The 26,491-nt window shown below is 45.1% G+C and overlaps 1 protein-coding gene across 2 annotated transcripts in view; it reads left to right on the top strand.

Moving 5' to 3' along the window:
• LARP1B (La ribonucleoprotein 1B) overlaps window positions 1-26,491 on the top strand; it is a 186,867-nt gene that overhangs the window by 77,678 nt on the left and 82,698 nt on the right. For both annotated transcript variants that reach the window (XM_063920328.1, XM_063920327.1), the window contains exon 2: window positions 8,782-8,828. In XM_063920328.1, coding sequence (XP_063776398.1) covers window positions 8,782-8,828 — 47 coding nt within the window. The remainder of the gene's footprint in view (window positions 1-8,781; window positions 8,829-26,491) is intronic.

Raw genomic sequence — 26,491 nt, 5'->3', positions numbered from 1 at the left:
GTTGTATATGCATTACATAATAAGTTAAGTTACCATGTTTATGTTGCAGTTGCTGTGGAAAATAGCATACTGTCCTAGCAACAATACCAAAATAAGATTTCATATGGTATTAACCCATGTTTTTCACTTTAAGTATTTGTGAGAACAAAGCAATGGGTAAACCTTCTAGCCATGTTTTGCCTGTTTCTGTAACTTATTTTTATAGCTTTAGTTTTAAAGTAACAAGTTTTTCTACATGTTTACTACTTTGCCTATAGGGAGTGTAAAAGGCCTGCGTAACACCTAAATTTGACAGAATTTTGCCTAATACTTTTCCTGTGAAATGGGTACCTCTGTTGCTTTTAATAACTTAAGGTACTCCATATCTACATATTACTTTTTGCATTAGCTTCTTTGCACCTGTTTTTGGCGTTTGCTGCTCTACAAGGCCAAGCTTCAATCCAATTTGAGAATAGGTCTTTGCACACAAGTACATTTTCATACCCAGAACATTTAGGTAACTGGATAAAGTCTATTTGTAATCTCTGAAAGGGGTAGCAAGTTTGTGGGGTACTTTTTGCTGGTACCTTCACAACCTTTCCTGGGTTGTGTAGAGCACAAGTTACACACCCTGCAAAATAAGCCTGTGCTGCTTGTGTGAAACCTGGTGCTACCCAATGCTGGTTTAGAATCCTCACCATTGCATCTCTGGATTGGTGAGTTTTTCCATGCAATATTTGTGCTAAGACTGGGTAAAGTGAGCGTGGTAAACAGATACTTTTCTCCACCATCCATCTGTCACCGTGTATTCGCCCACCTAATTTTTCCCAATCCTTTTTCTCCTTGTCTGAGGCCTGTGCTTGTAATTTGCACAATAACTGTAAGTCTAATGACTCTGGTGTGACAGTTAACATCACCTGAGTGTCTGGCAGAGGCTGGACTGCTGCAGCTTTTGCAGCCTGATCAGCTAGAGCGTTTCCTCTGACCTCTGCAGTATCCTCTTTAGTGTGTGCTTTGACCTTTATAACTGCTAATTTCTTTGGCAATTGAAAGGCAGCAAATAATGCCCTAATACAGTCTGCATGTTTTATTGGTTTTCCTGAAGAACCTATAAAATCTCTGCTCTTCCAGATAACTGCATAGTCATGGGCAATACCAAAGCAGTACCTTGAGTCTGTATAAACGTTAACTGTTTGACCTTCAGCATAAATACAGGCTGCCATCAGTGCCCTAAGTTCTGCCTCCTGTGCTGAACTACCTGATGGCAAGGGTTCCTGTATTAAGATGTCTGTTTCTGTGGTAACTGCAAAACCTGTATGCGGTTCCCCATCCACATAGTACCTGGAGCCATCCACAAATAAATGTAAATCTGCATGGATGTTCCTGTATTTCTGGTGTACTTGCGGTTTCAAGATTCATTAACTCTATACAATCATGTTCTTGATCATGTATAGAAATTGAAAAATTTGATTGGTTTTCTGTGCCTGTCACTGTCATTTCATCATCACTTGCACCATTCCCCTCTTTTGAAACCAGCGGCAATAATGTAGCTGGGTTCAAAGAAGTACAACGTTTGATAGTGACATTGGATGGTGTAAGCAATGCTACTTCATATTTGGTTAGTCTAGCAGCAGATAAATGTTTAGTCTGCGCTTGGTTCAGAATTTCAGTCACTGAGTGAGGCACCTGTACAGTTAAGGGATGACCCAGAACAATATCAGCAGCTTTGTCTAACAATAACGCTGCTGCTACTGACTTGACACATGTTGGTGCTGCCCATATGACTGGGTCTAACTGTACTGAATAATACGCTAGGGGTCGCTGCTTGTCACAATGTACCGGAGTTAATATTCCTTGCGCATGGCCTGAAATTTCACAACAAAACAAATTGAAAGGCCTTGCATAATCAGGAAGTCTTAATGCTGGTGCTGATATTATGTCTGTTTTTAACTGACAAAAAGCATCTAGCTGTTCTTGTGTCATGAGTAATGCACCTTGTGCATTTTGTCCCTTTAGGGCATCATATAACACTTGTAGTTTCTGTGATGCGCCTACAATTCACTCTCTGCAATAAGTGATTAGTCCTAAAAGGATATGAGTTGTTTAAATGTTTGAGGAGGTTTAACTTCTGAAATAATTTTTCTCCTTTTTGTAGTGATATACTTACTATAAGCAGAAATGCAGTGTACTTTGTTTTGTGCATATTATAACTTATTTCTATGTACCCTACATTTTTTTAATATATGAATAGCAATAAGGCTTGACATTTGGGTTTTATTTAAAAATACTTTACACTTGTTGTTCTTTTGATGGCATCATATAAAACTTAGTTTTCTGTGATGCCCTTGGAATGTATTTTGTACAATAGGTGATTAATTCTAGAAATGACTTAAGCTGTTGTAAGGTGCGTCAGAGATATTTCTAAAATAAACCTCCCTCCTTTACTGTTATATGCCAAGCATCAACAGTGATGCAATGTTAATGTATGTTCACCTAACATCTTTCAGAGGTATCATTTATGCATTGTTACAGTTTACAGTTACAATCTTGATTTTATACCATGTAAATGTAATTGTATCATGAGGGCAGACTTCTATCTTAGGGGTATGGACTATGACTACAGTTCTGCCCACTTCTTATACCTAGTTTACCTCATCACTTGGCCCCACCCCTTGTAATAATTACCCAAACACTTCCTGATTCTCTGACATTTCATTACACACTGTAACTGGAACAGTAACGAGCTGTACATTAAAGAAAATATTTTCTTACATCTGTAACATGTTCCTAATTATTTACCTATGAACTGTTACTGTTTTAGACACAGAGATATTAATTTTACTGTGGAGATCTTTTTAATACAAATACATGTTATATTTTTAGTTTTATGACAGCCTTTTGCTATTGGCTGGGGCAATATTCATTTGGCCACAACACATTTCATTATACTTATCCAAAACTTTATATTAAGAGAATACTATTTTACACACACAAATAAAACACTGAGAGTGAGCCAGCACTCTCCCAACTCCGAACAGGGGTTAGCTGGAGTTTAATGATAAACTATTACATAATACATACATACATAATACATTATATCACACACTTCCTCTGAAGTCTACAAGTCATTTGTAGCCACTGATTCAATACATATTTATTAATGTATTTTACCGACTATATATTTTTCTATTTTGTGGCACAAAATGACAGAAATGGGCAAACACACTGACTACAATTTATGAATAATCTCTTTACACAATTTGATAAGCATGCAGTTTCAGAGACAAAAGCAGCCTGAAACTGAGACTTTGACAAAAGCAGCCTGAAACTGAGACTTTTGGACCCCAGTTTTACCTAATGACGGACCAGACCAGCCCACATGGAAAGGCAAATAGGAGTAAAGAATAGATTACCACCAGCTGGTTTTATGTTTGCATTTCCATGCCACCTGAGTCCAATTGTCCATCACTAAGCAGGATCCAGAAAACTCATAACCCTTTTTGGATTCTATTTTTAGGTTTAAATTATTTTTAATTTTCTTACATATCTAATGAACTTCATAAATTGTTGTTTAACATCAGGGAGTTTTGTAACTGTTATGTTAACAGTTCTGAATTTTTTTTTTATATTATGCAGTGGTTCAGCGCAACTTTTGGCGCGCTGGATTAGGTCCGTCAGCAGCTACACCAGGTGTGACAGCATCTTATGTGCACACCGGATATAGTTTGCAGGGACCAAATCCTTAAGTAAATTATACACTGGAGGTGCAGATGCCAAGCTTGAGACCATACATAAAAAAAATTTAGGAGACATTTTTGGTCTCTTGACATTACATGCTGTACAATTTTTAGTTTACCAATATATTCGTCTGGGGCATGCACATCTTCAGGTATAATTAGTAGGTCTTTTATTGTTTTAACACTGGCAACCATTTACTGATTAACTTTTTAGATTTAACAGATTTCCTAACATTTGGTTCTTTACAGGGCTTACATTTATAGGACCAAGGTGCTTGACTAATTGGACATAGTGTATCATCTGGTGGGTTACAATGTCTACAATTTGGACATGCCCAGTAAGGATACCCTTTGGTTTTCTTGGGACCTCTATGTATCATTGTTTCCTGTCCAGATATGTCTGCATCTTTAAAATCATCCATATTAATTAGAGCCATTTGTTCTTGAGTTTGTCCTAACTCTTCTAACTTTTTCTTATGCCGAAGTAATTTACCTGTTTTAATCCACAAATCAAGACTCTGTTCCAGATTATTATCCTTCACATATCTCCCATAGGTTACTCTAATTTGTTTCAACCTAACCGGGTCTAGTGCCATTTGTAGTCACTTTTGCCCATTGAAACAATCGTCTCATACCCTTCAAGCATTGCTCACCATGTACATTCTTCATAATGTCCATGGCACTCCGAGGTGCTTCATCCGAAGGATAAGTATTTGTATTTCCCAATACTTATGGCCAGTAAGTATTCAATATCCGGAAAATATCAGTAGCCTGGATCTAACGGATCCTCAGAGATATAACTGTGAGGAAAATTGCCCGGAACAGAGGTGATCTGTAACCAATTTTTACCTATGTCACTATCTTTTGGAATGAAATGACATCCCATTAATATGAACACATCATCTGGGTTTATTTCTATTTTCCCAAACCCCTTCTTCTGCAAAGTACACTACTGCTTTTAAAACAAATGGATGTCCCTCCCCTAACTTATGTATGATTGCTATGCAGACACAATCCTGACAGGACATTTAACGTGCATTCACTGCTTGCAGCAGTCTGTGGTTACAGCTCACGGAAGAGAGAGAAAAAAAAGTTTTAAACGGCTTCCGTTCCTGATTTTTTTTTTTCTTAACTCTGTACGCTATAATTTTTAAAACGACAGGACGTGTTTTGTTGAGGTGCTAGCAATATATGCAAGTCAGATGCAATGATATTCTACTGTGAGTACAATTTAGACTCTTATATTGTGTACAATATACTGCTCTGAATCTTTTAATTCAGACAGTATATCAGACCACTTCCTTCCAATGTCTCTTACTGTAGGAATGAAATGGCAACAAACTGGTGCAAAAATGTCAAATCCTTCTTCCCAAGATTCAGAAAATAGGGGAGATTCTCCTGGATTACAAATATAATGTAAATAAAATTTCTGATCGTGGTGTGCCTTTACTAAGAGTACTACACACTTACAAAGGGGACATGTTTGTTTCATAACTCTGACTTATTTCTAGAGTCTTTTTACAATATTCTACACATATAGACTGCAGTAACACAAACTTAACCTACGTTTTAGTTCTCTTTATAAGACAAACAAGACAGTGTTCTAGCCCTCAGATGCCACATGGGTCACCTGAGTATGCGTGTAGGATCGCTACCGCACCAAAACACCTGACCAGACTCATTGGACGTTTTAACTACGCCACTCCAATCGCCTGTTATTTGAGGTATACAAATCAAGTTCACAGGTCCCAGGAGCCACTACCACCACTGAAGGCGGCTGCAGCACCATCCGGTTTAATAACCCGTCAGTTGATTATGTATGCACACTCTAAATACTCAGGATAAATTCACACTTACATTCATTGATTCATACGCCTTTGTAACATATATAAGCACATATAAGCAAGAGATAGAATGAAAATGAGGAAATCCTGTTTACTGAGTGACGTTTGCGCACGCAATCCCGAATCTCTGTCTCCCAGCGGAACCGAGTGGACAGGTAGAAGGAATGAGAGTCTACAGAGAATTATCTCTACGTACCATGCATGGGTTTTGAGTCTCCGTCCAGGACCCGTCCGCCCAGTCGTCCGCTGTACAACAGGTGATGTGGGATCTCGGATTCGGACCTCCATATGATAAAGGTGAACCCAGGAAAGGGCACCCTTTGCTTAACCAAGTTCAAGCACGCATTCAGTCAGTCAGCATCAGGTTCATACACGGCTGCAGCCAGTGACCAGTCAACAAAATAACCTTTGTAATAACTAGCCACACGTGTATTCAGTGAGGAATAATAGTGCAGAGCTGCTTTATTTCCTGAAAACATTACATTATAAAGAGGTACATATTTGCATACAGTGGCGTAGCTTCCTTACACAAAACATAATCCTATTGGTTAATGATCTCTTTAATTCTATTGGTTAACATACTTTTCTTATCCTATTGGTTAATAAACTATCTTCTTAGCAACGCTATAATTCCAGTTTGCGGTTTTACGTGTGACAACAGTGGACTTTTGTTAAACTCATAATCTACATATGTCTGGGTCTGCTTCCGTTCCTGTTATACCGCAAACTGATAAATGCCTTTGCAGCCTTCACATTTAGCTGCTGATAATATATTTGTGCAAGGAGTTTATCTTAGATAAAGGTCACAGCTTCACAATATGAGTTCAAACAGAGTACAGGTCTACACTCTTTCCTGCGTCAGTTCTGATAAAGCTAAATATTTATCTTATATAAAACCCTTTATGAGGTCTAAGAACACTGTACGCTATTTACGTATGGAGTACCGTAAGGGTACGCACGTTGCGTAACAATCGCTTAGCCGTGTTCGAGACGCTCAAGCGTCACGTTCGCTCACGGCCAAGAGATCACAGGCAGGCACGCTATTGGCTGCCGACTAACGTAATGATTCGCTATAGCGTAGCGGACGCTCGGGACCACGAGGAGATCACCAGCGGCGCTGACGCTCACAATGTTAAACCTTTATATCTAAACCATAAACAATGTATTATGCAGCAAACCCTTAGTGTAATGATAGAGTGTAGATGCAACCTTGTGTAGCCTGATTATCTTAAAAGCTGTTCGAGCGTCACCGACGCTCTGAAAATGCTTAACACTATAAGAAATACACAGATACCTGACCTTAGGGTCCAACGCCTTATATGAATGTTATTACTTGCAAAAAGAATAATACAATACAAGTCACACACTACAATATAACATAGACTAACTAACCAGATAACTACACAGGAAATACAATACAATACAATTACGTTTTAAGGGAAAATAAGAGAGATAGAGGAGAAGAGAGAGAGAGAGAGAGAGAGATATGGAGAGATCTGGCTCAGAATAACAAGGAAGACAATATGATTGCGGAGAAAAACTTACGCACAAAGGGGAACGATCGCATGCGCCTCTGGACATCCAGCTCCCGATTATCAGCAATGAGAACCGTTGAAGAGTGAGAGCTGGATGTGATCGGCTTGTCTATTTATGCCCCACACACAATACAATTCAATGGTCCCTACAATCTCATTGTTCATTGGACACAGGAATTCCTCCTCGCACTATAACTAAAGGTCATAGGTTGATTCATACAGGTGGGCTGTGACAATTTCCAACTGCTCAGGTGGGTGGGAAACTAGGTTTCCCGCCGCATGGATAAGTTAGTGCAAATAATAGTAAATGGACATAAACTTCTTATGTCCATAACTATTCGCACGAGCGATTAATTCGCTTCAAACCAACACCGGAATATTGCTAATTAAATACTTTTCCGATGGATACTAAACACCATTGTATTACTCCTGTCTGACCCTTCGTATCAAACAAAGAGGGATTTCTCTGTACATGAACATTCTACATTAACCATACTTTCAGATTCTATCAAAGGGACCATAATCTACAAAATACATTATATGGTGAAAATATGTAACGAAAGAGTCGCCCGCTAGACGCATACAATCTCTACCGTAAATGCGCATACCGTGCGCCTGCGGGTGCCCGCAACAGCGAGTATGCGCACGCACGGGAGAGCGCACGCACGCGCAGCAGGGACACATATGAGGTGCAAATATGGCAGTGTGCATAGTGATATTTTTCTGACTTTGACAGTTCTAAGCTGAAAATCAATTTGAAACCGTTTGTAAGATGTCAATTATAAAATGGAGTCCTATGAACAAATATGGCTTCCATCTTTATCACTTGCTTAAGGTGGTGTCATCTGATCCAAGAGATTGTTGGGTCGGCCTTTATCTCTTTGGGCTTGTCGGCTAAAGAACGGTCTTTAGATGTGGTTAGAGCTCTCTGTGTCTATGTGGACAGGACTGCCTCTATTAGACGGTCTGATGCCCTATTTGTCCTGTTTGGATTCCACAAACGTGGCTGGCCTGCGATAAGCAAACCTTGGCCAGATGGATTAGAATGGTGATTGGACATGCCTGTGCGCAGGATGGACTTCCAGCTCCTGCTGCAATTAAGGCCCATTCTATCCGGTCTATTGGACCTTCTTGGGCGGCCCGCCGTGGCGCGTCCGCAGAACAATTGTGCAAGGCAGCTACGTAGTCCTCCGTGAACAAGTTTCTTAGGTTCTATGCCTTTGATACCTTCGCCTCCCAGGACCCTTCCTTTGGAGGCTGGATTCTCACATCCGCTAAGGCGCATCGTCCCTCTTGAGGAACTGCTTTAGGAAATGCCCGATGTTTCCCTGTGGAACCCAATGTACCTCGCATAAAGAGAGTTAACAATGGTAAGTCTACCATAACTCTCCTTTTTTTGTTTTCGAAGGGCCTCAAATCTCCATTGTTTAAATCCGTGTTTTAGATGAAGATCTGAACGTATTTTAAGGCCACATTTGTGCAGGAAATCAGAGAATTCTAAAATGTTCACAATTTGAGAGGGTGCACGTCATGGGGGAATTTTTTTTTATTTTTTTTTTAAATGATTAGTTCATAAAAGAGCAATATGACATGTACTGTGCCCACAAATATATTGTTAATCTCTACAAGTTTTATACGTATGTTTTGGGGTTTGTTTGTTTTTTACATCTAATATGTTGATTTCAGGTTTCTCTGCAAAGATTGTGCGAGCCGGAAAACCTACTCCTAAGAAGGTAGTTTATCTTTTTTTTACTTTTTTTTTTATATACTGTATATATTAATATAATTTGATAGAACATAATTAATTATGTTATGTTATAACAAAAAATAAATGATGTGGAGTGAAAGTGACATATGGTATTGATACGGAACGCTGTATTAACTGGAAATCAAATCCAGATTATAAATGTAAAAACAAATAACTGCAAATACAATCTCCATATTAACACTGAAATAAGCAGAGACAGGTTTCAGCTGTGTAAACACGTTTTATGGACTGCATGCTATTTTTATGCTAACATTTGGGTAGTTATTTTGGGTATGTATACATGGCACTTGTCTGCAGCATGCATGGTGAACATCTCTTAAGTGGTCTGGTTATAGAGATCAACGATACTTGGATGCTGTTGAGCAGCCTTTGAGCAGTTCTGTCAGTTTGTGAACATTGAGTAAATTAGTTTCACTTTTTACGTTATTGTGTGCTAGTAATTTTAATCTATGATAAAAGACCGGAGATTATCGTTTTAAAACTGCACTCCCAAATAATTCTGCTTATTACTCTAAAATTTAAAGCATAGGGATGTGTGAGCATGAGATGCAATAAGGAGCCACAATCTGTCGGCTGCAAAACCCTGTGCAAGGCATAGGTGGCCTAGCAGTTTTTTTTTCCATGGTGACCTAGTTCAAAGGGTGGTGCCCGCTTGTCTATAATATTTACTGTATGGGCATCCCTGACAGTGACGAGGGATGGAGGCGGTAAGGCCAGAGAGGAGACGTTCCCCTTCCATCTAGCCCCTCCTTCTCTGATGTTGCCAGCCATCACTGTGGAACGTCCAGATGTGCATGGCGTCTGACATCACGCTCAGAGTCCCGTGACCATTCCCTGCATGAAAAGTAAAGCAGAGGAGTCAAAGAGGAGCCTGCCCCCTGCCTCAGGCTGTAAGACCTAAAGGAGCAGAAAGATGGCAGCCTGGAAATTCTTCTGGCGTTGTAATGTAAGTAACTACAGGGGGTGATGGGGGAATAGAGGCATCAGCATAATGTAGAATGTGAAGGGGAAGGTGATCACAATGGAGGAAAGGGAGTTCAGTGTGGGATGGGGAAAGGGAACAAGATGTGGGCTGTGCAGGGAGGGCATAATGTAGAACATAAGGGTAAAGGACAAGTGGGCAGATAAAAAAATAATAATAATAATGGAAAGCATAATCTAAAGAGAATATTTTTTCTGAATGCAATAGTAATGTTGTTATATAAAAGCGGTATGTAAACCTCAGAATATCTTATAAAGATGAAAAATGGAAACTGATAAGCACTAATGCAATAGTAATATGTGTACTATTAAATTATTATGCATCCCATTTATTCTTTGAATCTGCAGCCATATATCTATTCAGTAGCGGATCTTGCCACAGGCAAGCAGGACTTTTGCCCGGGGCGCCGCCTTCCGGAGCATGCCAGTGCAACCGTATGTGGTCCCCGCAGCTAACCCGCCGTGGGCGGATAATTTGTCTGCTCAATTGAAGAAGTTGAACCAGTCCTTGACTGCTAAAAAGACTGACCCTCGCTCGCTTAAGACCAAGGGGTCCTCTAAGCGAGCTCTTATCTCCTCACAATCCACTGCTGTCACTGACACCTCGTCTGATGAAGATGGCGCTTACACTAACCCCACAGATTCTGACACAGATACTGCTGATGGGGAGGGTAGTTCACATGTGGATGTTCCTGATCTTTTGGAGGCTATTAAGTTTATTTTACAGATTATGGATGATCCCGAGCCATCCGTCCCTCCTAAAAAACCAGATAGGTTCAAGCGTCAGAAGGTGGTTAAACAAGTTTTACTTCACTCTGACCACCTAGTGTATATACGTCAGGAACCCTGGGAAACCCGGGAAAGAAGTTTGTGCCTCAAAAGAAGATGCTGGCTCGCTATCCCCTCGCACCAGAGCTGTCTAAAAATTGGGAAACGCCTCCTCCAATAGACTCACATGTGGCTAGGATGGTGGTTTCCTCAGCTCTACCTGTCACTACCGTCACGTCTCTAAAAGAGCCTACGGATAAACGTGTGGAGGGTTGTCTGAAAGCGATTTACACCCTCACGTGTGCTGCACAAAGGCCCACTATTGCAGCAACATGGGCTGCAGGGACTATTGAAGCATGGGCCCTAGAGTTGGAAGCTGAAATCTCTTCTGACCATGCTAGACAATGCTTGTCATATATTGTCACAGCTTCTCACTATATTAAAGAGGTCGGCTTCTGATGCCGGTATTCTAGCAGCCAAGGCCTCTACTACATCAGTCCTGGCTCGCCGGATATTGTGGCTGAGATCCTGGTCTGTGGATCTGGACTCTAGAAAAACCCTGGAGGTACTCCCTTTCAAGGGAGATATTCTGTTTGGGGAAGACTTAAATAAGATAGTGGCTGACTTGGCTACTTCCAAAACTGCCTGTCTGCCAAGTACCGCTCCTTCTGTGTCGAAGGCTAAAGGTACTTCCTTTCGATCCTTTCGTCCTTCAGGTAAAGCAAAAGTTCAGGCGTACAACAAGCAGGCCCGCACTTCCAAACCTGGTAAGCCGAAGCCCAAAAGAGCCTGGGATGCCCGTCAGCCAGCGTCCAAGATGGATAAGCCTGCCGCATGACGGGGAGGGCCTCCCCCTGGGGGATCCCAGGGTGGGGGGCCGGCTTCTAGGGTATACCCAGGAATGGTTGAAGACCACTTCAGATGCCTGGGTACGGGAAGTCGTCACTCGAGGTTACGCCATAGCCTTCAAAAACCATCCCCCTCATCGATTTTGCCTGACAGACGTCCCATTGGATTAGACAAAGGCAAACACTCTACATTCGGTGGTACAGACCCTCCTGGATACAGGAGTCGTAGTACAGGTGCCTCTTGCTCAGAGGGGCCGGGGGTACTATTTTCTGCTGTTTCTAGTCCCGAAACCGAACGGGTCCTCAATCTCAAGGCATTGAACAGGTTTGTGAAAGTTTCCAAGTTCCGTATGGAAACCCTTCGCTCTATAGTTCTGGCCTTGGAACCTGGGAATTACATGGTCTCCCTGGACATACAGGATGCTTACCTGCATATTCCTATAGCAGTGTCACATCAGCAATACCTGAGGTTTGCGATTGGCAACCTCCATTACCAGTTTTAGGCGTTACCTTTTGGTTTAACTACGGCTCCACGAGTCTTCACCAAAGTTATGGCGGTGATGACGGTGGTACTCCGCCGTCAAGTGGTCAGGATCCTGCCGTATCTGGACGATTTGTTAATCCTGGCAAATTCCCCAGAACTTCTCCTACGTCCTCTGGATATGACTGTCGGGTTTCTACAAGCCCACGGGTGGCTCATCAACTGGAAGAAATCCTCCCTGGTCCCTGCTCAGAGCATGGTGCACCTGGGAGCGCTATTGGACACTCACAACCAGCGGTTGTTCTTTTCTCAGGAGAAAGTCCTGAAGCTTCAGGACAGGATTCGTTTTGCTTCCTTTCTCATCCGCAAGTGTCGATACATTCGGCAATGCAGGTGCTGGGTCTCATAGTCTCAGCGTTCGACGTGGTGGAGTATGCTCAATTCCATTCTTGCCCCCTCCAGAGGCTGATTCTAGCCAAGTGGGACGGCCTGCCTCACCGGATCAGGTCTCACATGATCTCATTGACTCCGGAGGTCCGTCTGTCGCTGCACTGGTGGCTCCGGGACCAGCGATTGTGCAGGGGCCGTCCCTTCTGGATATCCGACTGGGTCCTTTTGACGACAGATGCCAGTCTCAGAGGTTGGGGAGCGGTGCTGGAGCAACACTCCCTTCAGGGTCGGTCGACCAAGGAGGAATCTCTCCTCTCGATCAACATTCTGGAATTGCGGGCGGTCTTCAATGCGTTGAACCTGGCCCAGCATTTAATTCAGAACCGTCCTGTTCAAGTACAGTCGGACAACGCCACCACAGTGGCTTACATAAATCATCAAGGCGGCATTCGAAGCCGTTTGGCATTGAAGGAAGTCTCACGGATTCTACATTGGGCGGAACGCCATCTACCGGCCATATCGACAATATTCATTCCGGGAGTCCTGAATTGGGAAGTGGACTTTATAAGTCGTCAGGACGTACACGCCGGAGTGTGGCGCCTCCATCCAGAAGTGTTTCAACTCCTAGTGGAAAAAAGGGGCCTTCCAGACGTAGATCTGATGGCGTCTCGACACAATCACGAGGTTCGGAGCAAGGACGAGGGATCCTCAAGCAGCATTCGTGGATGCGCTGGCGGTGCCGTGGAGATTTCGACTGCCGTACGTGTTCCCTCCGGTGTCACTCCTGCCCAGGGTAATTCGGAAGTTCAAGCAAGAAAGAGGAATTCTGCTTCTCATAGCTCCAGCGTGGCCCAGACGGCACTGGTTCTCAGACCTGCAGGGCCTATCGTCAGAGAGTCCAATTCTACTTCCACAACGCCCAGACCTCCTCGTTCAGGGCCCCTGTGTCTACCAGGACCTGGCCCGGCTGTCTTTGACGGCGTGGCTCTTGAAGCTTCCGTCTTGAGGGCTAGAGGGTTTTCCGAGGCGGTCATTCAAACTATGGCCAGATGGATTAGAATGGTGATTACACATGCTTATGTGAAGGCTGGTCTGTCAGCTCCTGCTCACATTATGGCCCATTCTACTCGGTCCGTGGGACCTTCTTGGGCGGCCCACCGTGGTGTGGCCCTTGAACAATTGTGCAAGGCGGCTACGTGGTCCTCAGTGAACACGTTCATAAGGTTCTATGCCTTCGATACTGCCGCTTACCAGGATGCTTCCTTTGGACGCCGGGTTCTTGTGCCCGCTACAGTGCATCCCCTCCCATAAGGAACTGCTTTAGGACATCCCCAATTTCTGTCCTTGTGGAGCCCAGTGTACCCCGCAGCAGAAAAGGAGGTTTATGGTAAGAACTTTCCTTTGTTAAAACTCTTTCTGCGAGGTACACTGGGCTCCACAAGGCGCCCACCCTGACGCACTTAGCTTCTTTGGGTTGGTATGGCATTAGCCGCTGACACTTCTCCTGTCGGGAGAGTGTGGTGTTTGTGGCAACTTGCAACCTGTGCACGGAGGCGGGGTGATATAGGAGGCGGCGCTATGCATCTTGGGAAGAAGGTCAAAGCTTTTGAGTTTATTGGTGCTTCGGATCAAGATCCTACTCTACACCCCAATGTCTATCCTTGTGGAGCCCAGTGTACCTCGCAGAAAGAGTTTTAACAAAGGTAAGTTCTTACCATAAAACTCGTTATATACACCATGTGTAATGACACTGTAGAGTTCTTATCACCTGCCCTAACCCCCTATTTGCCCCCAGCACGGCCCCAACTGTTTGTCCCCTACCTAGCCCCAGCACTGCCCAAACTTCTATCTACCCTTACCCCCTCCAAACCCCCAAGTACTGGCTGCGGCTAACCATCTGCTTGCCTTCCGTCACACCCCAGAATACGTGATGGGACCCAGAAATAATGGAGTAGGACCCCTATTTTTTTAATTGAGCGGTACCCGGGAACCACACATTTTTTGCTTAGCGCGGTCACTGCTTGTGGGGACTTGCGTCTTTGATGCTTACGTCCTTATGTGCTTATGTGAGCCCCAGTCTGTCCGGACCCCACTAGTCCACCAGGGTAATATAAACACTTGTTAGAAGGCCACTGGCCCCTGGAGGTTAACGTCAGCATAGGGGTGGTCAGCTCACCCCCGGCAGCCCCTTCCCCAGCTCTGAGCGCGATTCCACAGTGGCTTGCCGCCTCTGAGCTGCTCCTCCTTCACCCTATTCCCCGCTCAGAGATGCTCAGCGCCCATTTTCATATTCAGAGCTGATGATGCAGGTCTCCGGGAGCGCTGGGTTCAATCTGCCTGTATACCTCTCCCAAGAGCCAGGTTATACAGCACTAAATCCTACCAGCCACTGTGGTCTGAGTAGTTGATTTCAGTGCCCATTGCAGTTGTATATTTATATCTGCATTGTATGTGACTAGTTTGCTGTGAGCTTATGCCTATGCCTTCTATTTCTGTAACCCTAGGATACAGGTGTATAGCGGTTCACGTTACTTCACATTTACAAGTGTTTGTGAAGTCTGTCACGTTGCTATATTGGTACACACTCATTATTGTGTTATAGTGCGCTGTACTGTTACTACTGCTATGTCTACCAAAGGCAAAGGTAACAAGGAGGCTGTTGCTCCTATGCTGGTCACATGCAAGTCCTGTTCAGCGGGATTATCCCCTCAGGACACTGTAGGGTCATTCTGTGTCAAATCAACACACTTTTTAGTAAAATTTTTCCTCAACAGCTTAGATTTTGTTCAAATTTGGTATATGGAGAGTATATATATATATATATATATATACTAGGTGGCTCATCGCGCCCTACGGGCGCTCTTCACACCGTCGGAAGGGGCTACGCCCCCTTAACCCTTGCACGCCCTTTGGGTGTGCAACATTTTTATTATATGGAGTATTACCAGCAATTATAATTTTGTGATTGCTTAAAAATTGCACGGACAAAGGGCGCGTGATGGTTAAGGGGCCTTAGGCCGTTGCGATGGCGTGAACATCGCACGCAGGGCATGATTAGTCACCTAGTAGGTGCTGTGGTTGGGGGAGTGGCGGGTGGGGTAGGGGGTGTTGAGGGTGGGGGAGGGGCGGATGGGGGGGTGGGGTGGGTGTTCCGCGGGCAGGGTAGGGAGTCCGAAGCGGCCGCGGTTTGGGAAGGAGCAGGTGCAGGGTTGCGGCGGATGGGTGAGGGGGTCCAAGGGTGTTGCGGGTGGTGCAGGTGCGGGGGTCTCGGGGGTGGGGCACTGTATTTACACCATACCATTCACACAGGATAGACTATACACATACCCCATGCACACACTGGACACACGACACTACACACACACACAATCTGCTGGAGCTGCAGCAGCAGTGCTGTAGTAGAGTGTGCGTGGTGGGCTTGGTGGAGGGCTGGGTGGAGTGTTTCTGGCTGTGGAGAAGAGGGTGGGGTGGTTGGTGAGGGGGTCAGATGTGTTGGTGGGACTGTAGCATGTGCGGGCACTTGTGCGCTAGCTGCCTACCTGTTGTAATGATTTGGCTGCTGAGAGAGGGCGCTCCGGCTCTGCAGCAATGTGCCGTGAGCCGTCCTGTGTCAGTTCAGGCCGCGATAGCGATAGGGGAGTGTGTTGTGGGTCTGGCGCTCGTGTCCCGCTCGTGTTCCCGGCGGTGTGGTGTACTGTAAAGGAGGATGGTGTGACAGACGGAGCGGGCTCCGTCCGAACAGCAAGGGGGATCGGTGAGTGGGTGTTCCGTGTGCCACCACACTGAACATCTTATGGGCCGCCTGGCTGCCAGCACGATCCCCCCCCCCCCCCTCCCCACGTGATACATGCGGGTGCGTTGCCTGGCGTGGGGTGTGCTACCGTGGAGAAGGTGCGGCTGCTGCTTTAAAGTACCCATGCCTCTGTTCCTCTCCCTGATGATCGTGGCCGGAACAGTGTATGGTGCTACCACTGGGCATGATCTAGGTCAGTGTACCTGAATGTGCTGCTGGCTTTGTATCTCCGTCCAGATGCAGGTGACTCCACCCAGGTTTGTGACTCCACCCAGCGTTACGGCCAGCACAGAGTCACAGACTTGGGCTAATATATAGGAGATATATATATATATATATATATATATATATATAGATAGATATATATGTCTAAGAAAAATACAAAATTTTATTTAAATATCTGATGCCATTTCCAAATTATGGCTATGTGAAGTTTTCAAAAATCTGTCAAAAACTCACAACCAGCATATTTTCAAATCGCTATAGCAGCTCTCCTATTTAAGAGAAAACGCACCGGTTCGTATCGACAAACCAACCAACCAACCAATCAAAGATGGTAACACAAATAGTATTCAGATAGGTGGTGTGCTACCATCTACCAAAAGACTAAATAGTTTACAAAAGAAACAGTTAGTTTTGTAGTGCACCATTGAATATACATAGTAACATAGTTGGTGAGGTTGAAAAAAATAGTAATAGTCCATCAAGTTCAACCTGAATTATATTGCATTCCCTATTCTATTTAGGTTAAAAGGCTTTATCCTCATATATCTTTTTCCGTTAGGAATTTGTCTAACCCATTTTCAAACGTATTGACTGAGTCTGCCATTACAACCTTCTCTGGCAGTGTATTCCATATTCGTATTGCCCTTACAGTGAAGAATCCCTTCCTGAGTCCAAAATTTCCTCTCGTCAAGTCTCTTAGTAAACATCTCACATTATAGCTCTGCATATTGGGGGTCATTCCGAGTTGATTGTAGCTGTGCTAAATTTAGCACAGCTACGATCATTCACACTGACGTGCGGGGGGACGCCCAGCACAGGGCTAGTCCACCCCGCATGTCAGTGCCGGCCCCCCTCCTCCCCCCTGCAGAAGTGCAAAGGCATCGCACAGCGGTGATGCCTTTGCACTTCAAGAGTAGCTCCCAGCAAGCGCAGCTTTAGCGTGCGGGCCAGGAGCTACTCATCGCTCACCGGCCTGCAGTGGCTGCGTGTGGCGTCACACAGCCGCTACGGCTCATCCCCCATTCTGTCCGGCCACGCCTGTGTTGGCCGGACCACTCCCATGAAACGGCGGCCAAACGCCGCCGTTCCGCCCCCTCCCGCCCAACGACTGCTTCTGCCTGTCAATCAGGCAGAGGCGATCGCAGCCCTGCGACGGCCTTCGGCCGTCTGGCATGCGCCAGCGCATTACGGCGCATGCGCAGTAGAGACTCGTTCACTTGGCTGCGACAAACAGCAGCGAGCGGGTCAGAATGACCCCCATTGCCCCTTTATATATTTGTAAATATTAATCATATCTTCTCTTAGTCGTCTCATTTCTAATTTAAACATATCTAACCTAGAAAGCTTCTCCTCATAGTCCAGTGTCTCCAACCGCTTAATTAATTTGGTAGCTCGCCTCTGAACCTTTTCAAGTTCTAATATGTCTTTTTTATAGTGTGGTGCCCAGAACTGTACACAATACTCAAGATGCGACTGTACCAATGATTTGTACAGTGGCAGGATTACACTCTCATCCCTTGTCTCAATTCCCCTTTCTCTGACGTCCTAGTGGATGCTGGGAACTCCGTAAGGACCATGGGGAATAGCGGCTCCGCAGGAGACTGGGCACAACTAAAGAAAGCTTTAGGACTACCTGGTGTGCACTGGCTCCTCCCACTATGACCCTCCTCCAGACCTCAGTTAGAATTTTGTGCCCGGCTGAGCTGGATGCACACTAGGGGCTCTCCTGAGCACCTAGAAAAAGAAAGTATATTTTAGGTTTTTTATTTTCAGTGAGATCTGCTGGCAACAGACTCACTGCTACGAGGGACTTAGGGGAGAGAAGCGAACCTACCTGCTTGCAGCTAGCTTGGGCTTCTTAGGCTACTGGACACCATTAGCTCCAGACGGATCGAACACTGGGCCCGTCCATGATCGTCCGGTCCTTGCAGAGCCAGAAGCAAGAAGATCTTCCTCAAAATCAGCGGCTGAAGACTCCTGTCTTCATTAAGGTAGCGCACAGCACTGCAGCTGTGCGCCATTGCTCCCTGTGCACACCACACACTCCGGTCACTATGGGTGCAGGGCGCTGGGGGGGGGCGCCCTGGGCAGCAATTTGAGTACCTTACAGGTGGCAAACACACATAATGTAGCTTACTAGGCTATATATGTGTAAAATACCCCTGCCACATTAATTTAATAAAAGCAGGAGAAGTCCGCCGAAAAAGGGGCGGGGCTATCTCCCTCAGCACACTGGCGCCATTTCCTCTCACAGCTCCGCAGGAAGGATCGCTCCCAGGCTCTCCCCTGCAGTTTGACTACATAAGGGTAAAAAAGAGAGGGGGGGCACTAAATTTAGGCGCAATTCTGTGTAATAAGCAGCTATAAGGTAAATCACTGTGAGTAGTGTAAATCCCGGCATTATATAGCGCTCTGGTGTGTGCTGGCATACTCTCTCTCTGTCTCCCCAAAGGGCTTTGTGGGGTCCTGTCCTCAGTCAGAGCATTCCCTGTGTGTGTATGCAGTGTGTCAGTACGGCTGTGTCGACATGTTTGATGTGGAGGCTTATGTGGAGGCGGAGCAGGTGCCTATAAATGTGATGTGATAATAGGTTATTATGTTTGGGGAGAAAAAGCAACCAGTGGTTTTTCCCCCATCTGATGAGTTGAATGAAGTGTGTGATGAAGCGTGGGCTTCCCCCGATAAGAAACTAGTGATTTCTAAAAGATTACTAATGGCGTACCCTTTCCCGCCAGAGGATAGGTCACGTTGGGAGACATCCCCTAGGGTGGATAAAGCGCTCACACGCTTGTCAAAAAAGGTGGCACTACCGTCTCCGGATACGGCCGCCCTAAAGGAGCCTGCAGATAGAGCAGGAGGTTATCCTGAAGTCTGTGTATACACACTCAGGTTTTATACTGCGACCGGCTATTGCTTCAGCATGGATGTGCAGTGCTGCAGCCGCGTGGTCAGATTCCCTGTCTGATAACATTGATACCCTGGACAGGGACACTATATTGCTAAACATAGAGCATATTAAGGATGCACTCTTATATATGAGAGATGCCCAGAGGGATATTTGCCGGCTGGCATCTAGAGTAAATGCAATGTCCATATCTGCCAGGAGGGTATTGTGGACCCGGCAATGGACAGGTGATGCAGATTCTAAATGGCACATGGAGGTTTTGCCTTACAAAGGTGAGGAATTGTTTGGGGAGGGTCTCTCGGACCTTGTCTCCACAGCAACTGCTGGAAAGTCGACATTTTTACCCCATGTTCCCTCACAGCCAAAGAAAGCACCGTATTATCAGGTACAGTCCTTTCGGCCACAGAAAGGCAAGCGGGTTAAAGGCGCGTCCTTTCTGCCCAGAGGCAGGGGGGAAAAGCTGCACCATACAGCCAGTTCCCAGGAGCAAAAGCACTCTCCCGTTTCCTCTAAGTCCACCGCACGACGCTGGGGCTCCACAAGCGGAGCCAGGTGCGGTGGGGGCCCGTCTCCGGAACTTCAGCGACCAGTGGGCTCGCTCACAGGTAGATCCCTGGATTCTACAAGTGGTATCTCAGGGTTACAAGCTGGAATTCGAGACGTCCCCCCCCTCGCCGTTTCCTCAAATCAGCTTTGCCAACAACTCCCCTAGACAGGGAGGCAGTGCTGGAGGCAATTCACAAGCTGTACTCTCAGCAGGCGATAATCAAGGTACCCCTCCTGCAACAGGGAAGGGGTTATTATTCCACGTTGTTTGTGGTACCGAAAGCGGACTGTTCGGTGAGACCCATTTTAAATCTAAAATCACTGAACACTTACATAAGAAGGTTCAAGTTCAAAATGGAATCGCTCAGAGCAGTTATTGCAAGCTTGGACGAGGGGGATTACATGGTATCACTGGACATCAAGGATGCTTACCTGCATGTCCCCATTTGCCCTCCTCACCAGGAGTACCTCAGATTTGTGGTACAGGACTGTCATTACCAATTCCAGACGTTGCCGTTTGGTCTATCCACGGCTCCGAGGGTATTTACCAAGGTAATGGCAGAAATGATGATACTCCTTCGAAAAACACAGAACAGAAAAAAGTGTTTCTCCCGGAGGAGAAGGCCTGGGAGTTGTCATCTCTTGTAAGAGACCTCCTAAAACCAAAACAGGTGTCGGTGCATCACTGCACGCGAGTCCTGGGAAAGATGGTAGCTTCTTACGAAGCAATTCCATTCGGCAGGTTCCATGCAAGGATCTTTCAGTGGGATCTGCTGGACAAGTGGTCCGGATCGCATCTTCAGATGCATCGGCTGATAACCTTGTCCCCAAGGGCCAGGGTGTCTCTACTGTGGTGGCTGCAGAGTGCTCATCTTCTAGAGGGCCGCAGATTCGGCATACAGGACTGGGTCCTAGTGACCACGGATGCCAGCCTTCGAGGCTGGGGGGCAGTCACTCAGGGAAGAAATTTCCAAGGACTATGGTCAAGTCAGGAGACTGCCCTACACATAAATATTCTGGAACTAAGGGCCATTTACAATGCCCTAAGTCAGGCAAGGCCCCTGCTTCAACACCAGCCGGTACTGATTCAGTCAGACAACATCACGGCGGTCGCCCATGTAAACCGACAGGGCGGCACAAGAAGCAGGATGGCGATGGCAGAAGCCACAAGGATTCTCCGTTGGGCGGAGAATCACGTGTTAGCACTGTCAGCAGTGTTCATTCCGGGAGTGGACAACTGGGAAGCAGACTTCCTCAGCAGGCACGACCTCCACCCGGGAGAGTGGGGACTTCATCCAGAAGTCTTCCAAATGATTGTACACCAGTGGGAAAGGCCACAGGTGGACATGATGGCGTCCCGCCTCAACAAAAAGCTAAAAAGATATTGCGCCAGGTCAAGGGACCCTCAGGCGATAGCTGTGGACGCTCTGGTAACACCGTGGGTGTACCAGTCGGTGTATGTGTTCCCTCCTCTGCCTCTCATACCCAAGGTACTGAGATAATAAGAAAGAGAGGAGTACGAACTATACTCGTAGTTCCGGATTGGCCAAGAAGATCTTGGTACCCAGAACTTCAAGAAATGATCTCAGAGGACCCATGGCCTCTGCCGCTCAGACAGGACCTGCTGCAGCAGGGACCCTGTCTGTTCCAAGACTTACCGCGGCTGCGTTTGACGGCATGGCGGTTGAACACCGGATCCTAAAGGAAAAAGGCATTCCGGAGGAAGTCATTCCTACGCTGATTAAGACGAGGAAAGATGTGACCGTAACACATTATCACCGTATTTGGCGAAAATATGTTGCTTGGTGTGAGGCCAGACAGGCTCCAACGGAGGATTTTCAACTGGGTCGTTTTCTGCACTTCCTACAGTCAGGAGTGTCTATGGGCCTAAAATTGGGTTCCATTAAGGTCCAGATTTCGGCTCTGTCCATTTTCTTCCAAAAAGAACTGGCTTCACCGCCTGAAGTTCATACTTTTGTTAAGGGAGTGCTGCATATTCAGCCCCCGTTTGTGCCTCCAGTGGCACCGTGGGATCTCAACGTGGTGTTGGATTTTCTGAAGTCGCATTGGTTTGAGCCACTTAAAACCGTGGAGCTAAAATACCTCACGTGGAAAGTGGTCATGCTGTTGGCCTTGGCCAGGCGTGTATCAGAATTGGCGGCTTTGTCATGCAAATGCCCTTATCTGATTTTTCATGTGGATAGGGCGGAATTGAGGACGCGTTCCCAATTCCTTCCTAAGGTGGTATCAGCTTTTCATGTGAACCAACCTATTGTGGTGCCTGCGGCTACTCGGGACTTGAAGGACTCCAAGTTGTTGCTGGACGTAGTCAGGGCCCTGAAAATATATGTTTCCAGGACGGCTGGAGTCAGAAAAACTGACTCGCTATTTATCCTGTATGCACCCAACAAGCTGGGTGCTCCTGCTTCTAAGCAGACTATTGCTCGCTGGATCTGTAGCACGATTCAACTTGCACATTCTGCGGCTGGACTGCCGCATCCTAAATCTGTAAAGGCCCATTCCACGAGGAAAGTGGGCTGCTCTTGGGCGGCTGCCCGAGGGGTCTCGGCTTTACAACTTTGGCGAGCTGCTACTTGGTCGGGTTCAAACACTTTTGCAAGATTCTACAAGTTTGATACCCTGGCTAAGGAGGACCTTGAGTTTGCTCATTCGGTGCTGCAGAGTCATCCGCACTCTCCCGCCCGTTTGGGAGCTTTGGTATAATCCCCATGGTCCTTACGGAGTTCCCAGCATCCACTAGGACGTCAGAGAAAATAAGATTTTACTCACCGGTAAATCTATTTCTCGTAGTCCGTAGTGGATGCTGGGCGCCCATCCCAAGTGCGGATTGTCTGCAAAACTTGTATATAGTTATTGCTTAACTAAAGGGTTATTGTTATGAGCCATCTGTTGGTGAGGCTCAGTTGTTATTCATACTGTTAACTGGGTATAGCATCACGAGTTATACAGTGTGATTGGTGTGGCTTGTATGAGTCTTACCCGGGATTCAAAATCCTTCCTTATTGTGTCAGCTCTTCCGGGCACAGTATCCTAACTGAGGTCTGGAGGAGGGTCATAGTGGGAGGAGCCAGTGCACACCAGGTAGTCCTAAAGCTTTCTTTAGTTGTGCCCAGTCTCCTGCGGAGCCGCTATTCCCCATGGTCCTTACGGAGTTCCCAGCATCCACTACGGACTACGAGAAATAGATTTACCGGTGAGTAAAATCTTATTTTTAATGCATGCTAACACCTTATTTGCCTTTACAATAAGACAATAAAATATAATTTATTACAGAATTAATTAAAATTACATCAGTCCCCCACAAAAAAGTTTAAGATGGCGAAATATTAAAATGATTGAAAATGTTAAAATATTGTGCTGGAGGCCCTATTGTACATTTGTTCAGGCTCCGTGCAAGGCGGAGAGTGGGCTTCCAGCTCCTGGTGTACAAATGGGGCCTACCTCATGGCCTCACGACACAACCACAAGGTTTTAGTGTACGGGTCCAGGACAAGAGACCCCGTAGCAGCCTTCCTGGACACCCTGGCAGTGAAGTGAAAGTTCCATCTGGGGAATCTCTTCACTCCAGTCTTCCTCCTTCCCAGGATTCTTCACAAGTTCAAGCAGGAAGGAGGCAGAATGATGTTAATAGTGCCACCCTGGCACAGATGCCATTGGTTCACCAATCTACAGATTCTCTCCATAAATGCTCCCTTTACACTTCCTCTGCGACTGGATGTGTTGTGTCAAGGTCCTTGTTTGCACCCGGACCTAGCTCGCCTGTTTTTGACGGCGTGGCTCTGGAGTCATCCATCCGTCCTAAAGTCCAGTGGTTTCTCCCACTCTGTGATTAAAACAATGCTCAACTCTGCTGAACAACTGTTCAAGGTGACCATGTGGTCTTCTGTCCACAGCTTTTTTAGGTTCTATGCCTTTGATACCTATGCCTCTTAGGATGCTTCCTTTGGATGCCAGATTTTCCTCGCTGCTTAGCAGCGTCCCCTTCCTTATCAACTGTCACCCCTGTGGATGCCTATGGACCCTAGAAGGAAATAAGAGTTATGGTAAAACTTACACTTATTAACTTTTTTCTTTGAGGTCCATAGGAGCCACAGGGTGCCCACCCTGACGCACCTGGCTTTTATGGGTTACTTCTCTTGGTCACTGGTTCCCTTCTCATTGTGTGAGAGTGTTTCTTGTGTATACCAGTCCTCTTTCTCTCCTATCCTGCTCCTGACTTGGGCTTGTTCACAAAACTGGATAGCCTGGGCTGGGGTCGGGGTATTGGGTGGGAAGGACCAGAGCATCTTGGGATATCAAAATCTTAACTGTTTGGTGCTTGGTCCCTCCAACTATCTACACCCCAATGTCATCCCTGTGGATCCTATGGACCTCAAAGAAAGCGTTAACAAGGGTAAGTTTTACCAGATCTTATTTTTTCTGTTCTTTTTAGAACTGCTGTACTGTACTGTACTGTACTGTACTGTACAGCTGTGTTGTTTTTTCATGAGACCGCACAGGAGTCTTCTCTAACTTGTAAATGTTGTTTTGATCTATTCACTGTTTTCTCTGGATTATGAATTAGATCACACTATGCACTTTTAATATTCATACATTTATTATTTTTACAGCACATTGAAAAGTTTCAAGCTATTATTTTATGAAGTTTACATGTACTGGTCACAGTAAAGTTTATACCACAATATTTCCCTGCGTGTTTGATGGTTGAACAGAGAAGCATATTCTGCAACAGGTTATGGGCCCAACAGAAGAATCTTCCAGTGAAATCTGCAGAGTGTATGTGAGTAAATCAACACTGTATTTCAAAGGGCGTAAAGAGATGCAATCTACCTGACACATATATGGTAGATTAGCACCCTGGGAACAATGCTGAAGACCTTGTGAAAACCAGAGATATAGAATATCAGGGTACAAATGAACTCCTACCTAACAACATGGAAAGTTACACTGGAGTGGCCATAAAAGCTGCATATATTATGTTGTACAATAAGGTAATGAGAGCATGTTTTAAATACAAGAAACAAGGACAATTGAAGATTGCTCAGCATTAAAAACAGAATAACCGAGAAAGTTAAAATAGCACTCACACACCAATGGGAGGTCGTATATATCCCATTGCTGTTGAATTGATGTGCGTGCAACAAGTCACATGACGAGTGACAGAAACTACTGTACAAAACTTGACTTGCAAAAAAAAAAAAAATTGGGAACATGTTGTGTTTTGTTGCTCTAACTTGGAAGGTAGACACCTGTCTGTAGGGCACATGGTGGCTTAAGGACTCGTTTATCAAATTACAATTTAACAAGTGTACTATCCTGAATAGAAGAGAGGTCATAACCAAAGTAGATGAACAACTGTATCTTCTCCACACCACAAAAAAGCAGGTGAGACTAATTGTACACAGATGCAATAATTGCTTTCATATGTGGCTTACAGGAGTTTGAAAAGCATACAGATTGTGTAAAAGCTGGACCTGGCAACGTATACTATTAGATTGCTCTGCAATTATGAGGCGTGATTGTTGCATAAAAGTCGCAAGTGCTTCAACAATTCTGACATAATGTAGACCACTTGATGTCAAACACAGTGATGCGTGCTATGAAATTGCACCAGGAAGAAACCTATACAGTGACTTTTACATATAAAAATCTGTAATGAAGAACAAAGATTTAAGTTTTGGAGAAATGAAGCAAAATCTATTCTCATGGCAAAGGAAAGAATTTATTAAGACAACATGACATGGATCATCAAAAGACCATTCCACCGGAGCATAATGGGCTAGCTGAAAGGAGGAACTAAACGGATGCATGCGAACAGACTGTGTAAAGCATATTAACAGTTTTGGATGCAAAACATTTGTTTATTCCTGAAGAAAATTGCAGAGAGTTACAAAACAGAGCAGTGGAGGTGTTGGTTACAGAGTGCATTCCAAAGGACACAGAATCCTAGACCCAGGATCTGAAAAGGGAACTGTCCACAACAGCAATTCTGTTCATTACTGGCTTTGACCAATAGATTTGAAACTGCAATAAGAGTAAATGTTCAATCAGGCTTGTTCAGCATTTACCCCTACTGCAGTTGTAAAACTGTTGGTCAAAGCTGCTAATAGGGAAATTTGACAAACCACCCCTTACTAAATCTACCCAATAAAGTTCTCAAAGTCGTCCCTAGACTTCAGTAAAGGAAAAAAAAAATCCACCTAATCTAAACACACGACTGAGTTCAATGAAGAACTGGGCACGATGTATGATAGTCCACACTCAAGAAGTAAGGCATTCAACAAGGGTAAACTGCCTGTATGCCTCATCTCAAGAAGTGAAAGCAGTATGCTGAACCAGTATCCTGGAAATGTCCATATGTCCTCTTTTTTTAGAAGGGAAAGCCAACTGATGGGGAAAAAGTGACTGAAGTCACTGAATTGCAAGCTTTAACCAATGCGGCAAATAGAAAAACTCATATGGAAAGTCATCCCAAGATATTAAGAATAAAGGGTCTAACAGATTAAGTCTCAGCTGTTGTGAAGAAATGTTGGGCTATTGCAAAATATTATAGGCTGAGTATCACTTCAAGGAAATGTACTGGAAGAAGAGTAGTTGGCTGTGTGTTTTTAAGTTGTGAATAGTATAGTCTCTTCCCTTTATAATATTGTTCACTCTTTCGTATTTGTTA

Source organism: Pseudophryne corroboree, chromosome 1 (genome assembly GCF_028390025.1).
Source record: "Pseudophryne corroboree isolate aPseCor3 chromosome 1, aPseCor3.hap2, whole genome shotgun sequence".
NCBI lineage: Eukaryota > Metazoa > Chordata > Amphibia > Anura > Myobatrachidae > Pseudophryne > Pseudophryne corroboree.
The sequence above is the reverse complement of the archived record's forward strand: the minus strand, read 5'-3'. Positions and strand labels throughout refer to the sequence as shown.